This window comes from Vitis vinifera, chromosome 3 (genome assembly GCF_030704535.1).
Source record: "Vitis vinifera cultivar Pinot Noir 40024 chromosome 3, ASM3070453v1".
NCBI classification, from domain to species: domain Eukaryota; kingdom Viridiplantae; phylum Streptophyta; class Magnoliopsida; order Vitales; family Vitaceae; genus Vitis; species Vitis vinifera.
In genome coordinates, this window is record NC_081807.1 from 446,038 (window position 1) to 454,816 (window position 8,779).

General features: G+C 33.6%; 1 protein-coding gene across 2 annotated transcripts; it reads left to right on the plus strand.

Annotated features, from left to right (window-relative positions):
- Nucleotides 1–2,708: 2,708 nt before the first annotated feature.
- LOC100260528 (subtilisin-like protease SBT3.6) lies at nt 2,709–7,579 on the plus strand. Of its 2 annotated transcripts, XM_010649370.3 has the most exons (11): nt 2,709–2,983; nt 3,185–3,276; nt 3,598–3,695; nt 3,800–3,955; nt 4,034–4,145; nt 4,402–4,945; nt 5,085–5,182; nt 5,270–5,509; nt 5,855–5,969; nt 6,048–6,270; nt 6,360–7,579. In XM_010649370.3, the coding sequence occupies exons 1-11, from the start codon at nt 2,888–2,890 to the stop codon at nt 6,914–6,916; spliced, it is 2,331 nt and encodes a 776-aa protein (XP_010647672.1). In that variant the 5' UTR covers nt 2,709–2,887; the 3' UTR covers nt 6,917–7,579. The 2 variants fall into 2 exon arrangements, with proteins under 2 accessions (XP_010647672.1, XP_019073881.1); XM_019218336.2 differs by lacking the exon at nt 3,598–3,695 and having other exon boundaries at nt 2,715–2,983.
- Nucleotides 7,580–8,779: the final 1,200 nt, after the last annotated feature.

Consider the following 8,779-nt stretch of genomic DNA (forward strand, 5'->3'; position numbering starts at 1 on the left):
TGTTTGGTTCTCGAAAAATATAAGGGAAATTATGAGAGAAAAAAAAAACCAAAAAGGAAAAATGAAAAAAAAAAGTAATTTAAACTTATTCAACTTATTTTCCTTCGTTATATTGGTTAAATAATTTTTAAAATGCATAAAATTTTAACTAGTTTGAATTATATTTAATTTCTTTCATATTTTTTTTTTATAATGAAATCAAACATGTGATAATTATTTTTTTAATATTTTTATTTGTTTTCTTGATACTTTACAGAACCAAACATAACCTAAAGGAGTGAAAAAGTGTTTCTTCTTGAATAAGACTAATAGCATATTAAAACTTATATAATATGAGGTTGCGCAATACATTTTATGCACGCGTATATTTTGTGCAAAGGTATATTTGATATCGTTTTATTTGTGTAATGGATGCAAAATCTATAGAGCTCTCCTTAGCTTGTACAAAGTTGGGATCTCCATTATACATTGACATATCATTTATCTATATATAATTCACTAGTTTAGTGGGATATATCATAATAACTATAATTTATGGTCGACATTATGGGATTAAGATAAGATGATTCTATCTCATACATGTCTTATATGCGTATCATATGTGTCTTTCAAATATAAGATGTAGTGAAATTCACTGTACTTGCATGTACCTTAGTGGGAGGTATTCATGATTGATGGAATTGAATTAAAATTATCAAAATGGTCGTATCCTACAATGGTGGCTGCTTCTATTCCCTCATTTATTTCTTAATAATGTTTGAGTCGGTGTGCTTCTCTTTTCCACTATCAAAAACAAGTCTACTCGATCCAAACGCCTTTACAATAAAATAAGAATAAAATCATGCTTTCTACAAGATTCATGAACAACAACAAATAAACTCAACTCACCCCACTACAATACGATAATATCAACCCATTTCAAACCATTGACCCAAGAAAAGAAAAAAAAGTGGAATGAAGAAGATAATTAAGTGGTGTTTGTTTTTTAACTGAATATAAAAAGTCAAAAAATTTGATTTATTATATTCTTCTAAAAATAATCTATTGACATCATTCAATATAAGTAAAATGAACTTATTACCAATAAGTGGATAAAAAAAACAAAATATTTATGTGATGTTTGTTTTTTTACTTAATTCTAAATAAAACATTAATGTTTAATAGTGTTAAATATTAGGTTATTTGTCTTTGTAATATTTTATTTCTATTAAGTATTAAAAAGTAAAAAAAAATCAATATGTTATTTTTTTTATTTAAAAAAAATTATATATTTTTGTTTTTTATATTTAGTAAAAAGTCTATAAAAATAAACAATTTAAATTTTAAAAATAAATTAATTTTAGAAAAAAATAAAAAAAAAATAAACACCACCTTAGTTTTTTTTTTTTTTTTCAACCAAAAAACAAATAACACCTTAGTCCAACGCATCCAAAGTAGAGTCATTGTCAAGTATTTCTAGTGATATCCCAACTTTTTTTTTTTCCTCCTTTTTTGAAGTGAAAGCAAGTGGTAAATCTAATGAGTGGGGAAGGACAAAGGCCATAAAAGAGTATAGGTATGATTGCCGTAATTGAATTGGATGATATTGGGATTGCCTTTTTACATTGCAGTTGATATTTGGTCGTAGTGTTCATTAATTAGTAAGCTTCAATGGTGCACTTCTGACTCTCTCCTTCTACGTTTACATCATTCCTTTTTATGACTTGTTATCATTTCTTTGATATTCACCCTCAATTACAATCCTCTCTCAATAGAGAAGTTGCTCCTACAAAGTCATTCACCCAATAGATTTTAGCTATCTTAATGATAATTTCTTGGTGGAACTGAGGAAATTAAGGAATGATTGTTAATTTTTCATTTTTACTATTGTGATTGATATTTGTATTTTTTGTGTAGAGTAGATATCGATTCTTATATAATACTCGGTTTATTGTAATATTTTCTATATAATAAATAAGATTTCATTTGATATAATATTCTGCTTGCAGGTGCAACTAAAAGTTCGAGTTGAAATTGAGACTGAAGTTAAAAGTGATGATTTTTAAAGAATAATATTAATATTATAAATTTTTTATTAAATATAATTTTTTATGTAAGTCAAAATTAAAATTTTATAATAAATAATATTTTTTTAATTTTAAACTATTTGAAAAAATTAACCCTTTTTAAAAATAGTTTTTAATTTCTTAAAACTTGATTCAAACAAAGTTTAAGAATTAAATCCATATATATATATTGTTTCATTAACAACTAAAATATGTTGATTTATGTAAATTATTTTATTATTTTCATATTATACTTCAAAAAAAAAAGATTCCAATAATTCTTTTCTAAAAATGTTATTTGATTTGGGTTTTTATCCATTTACACCTCACTATTTTTTTTTATTATAAATAATTGCGACATTTCAAATTTATTTTAATTCCAGTCAATAGAGAAAATTTATTTTTATTTTTATTTCTTAAAATTCTAGCCACGTGATTGCATCGTGCTAGATTGTGTTTTAAAGTGTCAGCATTAAAGGAAGTGGCCTCGACATCTGGCGAGCGATGACCCATTTTGGGAAATTCCAGTCAACCGTTTCAGAATTAAAATCTAAATATAAAAAATAAACCAATCGGAACCTGACATCTGGACCACAGGGCCCCTCTCCTTCACCGCGTGATCTCACGTGCCAACCACTCCACCACACAGACACAGCCAAAATGTAGGAGACTATGGCGCACCAATCCACCATTAGCGTCACTGCGCTCACTGCTCCTAAAGCAGCTCCTCCACTGTTCTCTCTGGTCCCCCATCTCTCCCCCCCCCCCTCTCTCTCTCTCATGTCATCATTCATCAAGTATAAGTCACTCTGTTTTCTTCATTTTTCATTCTCCAGAGTCCCATGGCTTTTCCATGTGTTTCTTTCATTCTTCTTCTTCTTCTTCTTCTTCTTCTTCTTCAAGAGTCTTGCTTTGTTCTTTCTCGGCTTTCAACCAATGTAAGCTCTCTTTCTCTTGTTGTTCCCTGTCTGTGTTTCTAAGAAAAAGAAAAGAAAACTTTGAGTTGTATTTTAAGGTGCTTATGTGATGAGAGATTGCAATTCTGTTATTTTTTTCCTGCATTTTCTCAGCAGCCAAACGGGGTTTTAACAATGAACATCCGGGTTCATGGGTTTCTGGTTTCCCTGGGTTTTTTGTAGGTTTACATTGTGTATATGGGAGAAAGACCCCATGATGAACCAGAACTCATTGAAGACTCTCACCACCAAATTCTCTCAAATCTCCTTGGAAGGTTTCATCTCACAACTGTTTGTCTCAGCATTTATTTACTTGTTTATACACCCTGAAATTAATTCAACTAATATGTATTTGACCAGTTACCTAGATTAGAGAACTGAAAATATTGTACTGAAGAGCTTCAGTGCTAAAATCTTAGCATTAAAGACTTTAAGCTGATGGAAGGGTCAGATTTGAGAATAATTAGAAGACTGTAGCTTGATTTTCCAGTCCCATTTTCAGTGACTATAATGTAATAGAAGGGATTCATTTTGTGTGTATTCAAATGGGGCACTGATAAAACAGAAAGTAATATTTCCCAATTTCAATTTGATAGCGAAGAAGCTGCCAAGGAATCGATTTTATACCACTACAAACACGGGTTCTCAGGGTTTGCTGCAGTTTTAACAGAGTCTCAAGCCAAGGTTATTGCAGGTGTTATAATGTTGGTGAACTGTGAACTCTGTTTTCCTAGTGTGAAAAAGGCTTAAGTCCCAAGGGTTTGTTATTAATCCCTTCTTACTCAAAAATTATTTCAGACTTCCCTGGAGTTGTCCGCGTGGTTCCCAACAGAATTCTCAGCCTACAAACAACTAGAAGCTGGGATTTTCTCCATGTAAACCCTCATTCTGGGACTGGAATCCTTTCAAAGAGTCTTTCGGGTTTTGGGTCCATCATTGGCATCATAGATACAGGTTGGTGAGGAAAATGTTGCATATGCTTGCAGTTTTTTCCGCGATTTAGCTTGTTTCGGTGTTTGATTCTTGGTGTAGGGATATGGCCTGAGTCTGACAGCTTTAAAGATAAGGGCATGGGTAAAATCCCCTCTCGCTGGCATGGGACATGTCAAGAAGGAGAACAATTTAACCGCTCCAACTGCAACAGGTTGAGTTTTCTCTTTGCCTATTATCAAAATTCTCTCTATTCCTGTCTCCTTATTAAAATCATCCATTCTTTTAGCTCAATTAATCAGTTTCTGTAGTGGATTAACACTAAATTATCAGTAATTTTGCTGTCATTTTGAGTTTCTCCTCATATTACCCAGCAAAAGGGGAAAAGAAAAAGAGAAACCAATACATTATTGGTTATATCAGTGCATTTCATCATACCTTGTCCCTTAATGGCAGCATATTTTGGGCAGGAAAATAATCGGTGCGCGTTGGTATATCAAAGGATATGAGGCTGATTTTGGAAAGCTGGATACAAGTGGGGGTGTTGAATTCTTGTCTCCTAGGGATGCAGTAGGCCATGGTACTCACACTGCTTCAATCGCTGCGGGTTCTCTAGTAAAAAATGCAAACTTTAGGGGACTAGCTCGAGGATTGGCAAGAGGGGGGGCTCCATCAGCTCAGTTAGCTGTCTACAAAGTCTGCTGGTCTACTGGTGGATGCAGCTCAGCGGATGTTCTTGCTGCATTTGATGATGCTGTTCTTGATGGGGTGGATGTTCTCTCAGTGTCCCTGGGCTCATCCCCGCCACTTACTGCTTATTTTGATGATTCTTTGGCCATTGGTTCCTTCCATGCTGTAGCTAAAGGGATTTCTGTTGTATGCTCTGCTGGTAACTCTGGCCCTTACCCTCAAACCGTCATCAATACGGCTCCATGGATCATATCAGTTGCAGCCAGCACCATTGATAGAGCTTTCCGAACTGTGATTACCTTGGGGAACAACCAAACTCTTGTGGTACTTACTGCCTTCATTTTCAGTCCTCCATTTCTGTTCTATACTGCCCTACTTTTTAGATGTTTACAAGTTGGTTTCCCACATGTTTTGCAACTTGAGATTGTATAGGCATGGAAATAAATCCTGTTTTCTCATACAGGGACAGGCTTTGTATACAGGGAAGAATGTGAATAAGTTCTACTCTTTTGTGTATGGAGAAAGCATTGTCTCACAAGATTCAGATGAAGAAAGCGCAAGGTAATATAGATTTCCATTTGCCTTTTGTCATGAACCCCTAGTCCAAAATGGGGTATGCATTTTCTTAATATGGTGTGTTTGTAGCAGAGGTTGTGACATAGGAAGCTTGAATGCTACTTTAGCAAGAGGAAATGTTGTTCTCTGTTTCCAAACTCGGTCTCAGAGGTTCTCTGCCACTGCAATAAGAACTGTACAAACAGTTGGGGGTGTTGGACTCATTTTTGCCAAGTCTCCCAGTAAGGATGTTACACAATCTATGGGAATCCCCTGTGTCGAGGTGGACTTGGTTACAGGGACATCTCTGCTGACGTACATGGTGTCGACCAGGTAATTTCCAGGAAATGAACTGTTTTTTGTGGAATCTTCAGCACATGTGAATGATCATATACTCATTTTTGCCTCTTCCTTGTTCCTAAATACTATATTATTATGTATTTCCAAGTGATGGAATGGCCACTGATTTCACACCCCCTCTGTTTTTCTTACTAACAAACAGGTTTGTAGTACTTGGAATTTGGTATGAATCCTTCTTTGCGGATTCAGCTATCTGTGGAATCATGTCTTTCACTGTATCCTAATCAATAATGCTATTTCTCACTGCCTTTGGCCGTATCTTTGTTGGCATATCTTGTTGTTTTGGAGATTTCCTAATGGATTGTTTTTATGGAACAGCAAGCCTATGGTCAAGTTTAGTCCCACAAAGACAAAGGTGGGACTACAGAGTTCCCCAGAGGTGGCTTACTTCTCTTCCAGAGGACCCAGTTCTCTTTCTCCCTCTGTGTTGAAGGTACTGAAATTCTTTCTCAGAGACTAGTTTCTTTTTCTTTTCCCCCTTCTGATTAATCCTTTTGAATATGTCTTCCAGCCTGATATTGCTGCTCCTGGGGTGAGTATATTGGCTGCCTGGTCTCCTGCTGCTTCTTCCCCCACAATTGATATGACTCAAAAAGAATTACCTCCTGAGAACTTCATGATTGAGTCAGGAACCTCCATGGCTTGTCCCCATGTTTCCGGCATTGTGGCTCTTCTCAATTCCATGTACCCCACCTGGAGTCCTGCTGCAATCAAGTCTGCTCTTATCACAACAGGTAGAAAACAAAAAAACAAAAAAAAATCACTTTCATTTAGGTTGTTGTCTGTAGATTGTATTGACCCATCTCTCTCTCTCTTAACATAGCCTCTGTGAAGGATGAGTATGGTCTAAATGTAGTGGCTGAGGGAGCTCCATACAAGCAAGCCGACCCGTTTGATTATGGAGGTGGTCATGTAGATCCTAACAAGGCCATGGACCCTGGTCTCATATATGACATGGGAATGAAAGACTATGTCCATTTTCTGTGTTCCATGGGCTACAACACCACTGCTATCCACTTAATCACCAAGTCCCCATGCCCCAAAAACCGAAACCGAAACCTCCTCCTGAACCTTAATCTTCCTTCCATCATCATTCCCAATCTGAAGAAGAGCTTAGCAGTATCAAGAACAGTGACAAATGTTGGTCCAGAAGAGTCTGTGTACATAGCCCAGGTTGAAGCTCCTCCAGGCACAAATGTTAGAGTGGAGCCATGGATTTTATCATTCAATTCCACCACAAAGAAGCTAAAGTTCAAGGTATTCTTTTGTTCCCGGCAAAGACTACTAGGAAGATATTCATTTGGGCATCTGTTGTGGGGAGACGGCTTCCATGCAGTGAGAATACCATTGATCATCGGAACCGTAACTGCAGATTTGTAAGTCTTAGAGTGCATTTGATAGTGTTTATCTTTGAAGTGCTTTCAGTGAAAACTTTTTTGTTTAGAAGTGTTTTTAGGGGAATCGCCTATCGAGTATTTCTTTAAAAATTATTGTTAGTGATTCTTCAGCTTTTAAAAGTGTTTTTTAAATTTTATCAAACATCTTAAAGTACGTTTGGTAGTGATTTTAAGAAATGTTTTTAACCTTTGTAACATTTGAAAATTTTCATCATTCAAGTATTAAAAATGGTAAAAATACTTCTTATAATCGACGTTAAAAACACTTTTTAGTGTATTTAAAAGTGATTATAAAATACTTCAATTATAAAAATTTTGAAGTATTAAAAATATTAAAAATATTAAAAATTCTTCCTAAAATTATTATCAAACGGGCTTTAAAAACACTTTTTAGGATGAAAGTGCTTTTTAAAAACACGATCGTACGGACTCTAAGCATTATTCAAATTGGTGAGGACTATCATCACTAGAAACTCCTGCTTTGTTAGCTGCTGTGAGCTCTTCTGATGAACTCATTTTACTAGTTCAATTTTGTGCATCCAGGCAAATAGCAGAATGCCCTTGTTGATTTTGTGGATCAATGTTGGACTTTATTCATATTGAAGCCCTAGACTATCTGAATAGACTATTTTAGTTAAATTCAAAATGTGTTTTTTGAATTTAGACTGAGAGAACTGTTTTCAAATGCAGTTTTCTTTCTTTAAAATATAAAACAGTTTTTTTAACTCCAAAAAGCCTTTGATTAAGTTTCGATTTAAAATAATTTTTTGATAATTTATTTTAAGAACAATTTATTTTTCAAAACAAATTTTCTTTTTTATATTTAAGTTTTATAACACCTTAAACAATAATAAGTGGAGAAAACTATTTTATTGTATTTGGGCCCCAAAACATAATTTTGTTTTTAAAAACAATCACACTTCGAATTTTGTTTTTGAAACTGATTTTGAAATGAATTAAAAGTCGACAAATTTTTTTTTAAAAAAAAATTAAGGATCACTTAAAGTAATTTTTAGAGAATCACTTAAGTATGGAAAGTGATTATGGGAGAGTTTCAAAAGCTCATAAATTTAAAAGTGTTTCCTAAAAAAAATAAAAAATAGGCATTTGACTAAAAGTGTGTTTGACAATGATTTTGAAAAGTGTTTTTAATATTTCTAATAGATAAAAAATTTCAAATGTAAGAAATACTAGAAATACTTTTTAAAATTACTATTAAATATACTTTAGAGCTCGTTTAATAATGATTTTAGGAAGTATTCCTAACATTTCTAATATTTGAAAATTTTTATCATTCAAATATTAAAAAAACTAAAAACGTTTCATAAAATTACTGTCAAACACACTATAAATTTTGAAATCAAATTTAAAAGAAATACGAATTTCTAAAGGCTTGTTTGGTTACTTTAGTAAATGATTAAAAATACAATAAGCTGAAAACACTTAATCAAAATTATTGTCAAACCATAATGATTTTTCTGAAAGCGTTTCTAATAAAAACACCACAAATAAAAACATTGTAATTAAAGTCACTGGCAAACAGGTCTTACATACTTCCAACGCTACCATGGGCCATGGCTTCTGATGCCTTACTCGAATTGAAAGAATATGATTTCCGGAAGAAAAAAGTTTAGAGGACAGCCGGGCATTACCGAAAGTTTTAAAATTTTCAAATGAGATGCTTAGTCAAATTATGGCCAACCAACAACAGTTGGTGGTAACCCAAAAAAAATAATGATTGTTAGGTTCATCTCAATCAACCAGTATGTGACATTTTCTCGGTTGGCAAAAGATTTTCTTGTTGTCCAATCGAGTTAGTTGGGCTGGTGGTCCGGATGTCATCATA

Excerpts from the sequence above, each read along its gene's own strand:
- LOC100260528 (XM_019218336.2), top strand. The coding sequence starts at position 2,718 with ATGGCGCACCAATCCACCATTAGCGTCACTGCGCTCACTGCTCCTAAA. Across the intron at positions 3,277-3,799 it reads CTCTCAAATCTCCTTGGAAG|ACTTCCCTGGAGTTGTCCGC; the intron begins GTTTCATCTCAC and ends AAATTATTTCAG. Across the intron at positions 4,146-4,401 it reads AACCGCTCCAACTGCAACAG|GAAAATAATCGGTGCGCGTT; the intron begins GTTGAGTTTTCT and ends TATTTTGGGCAG.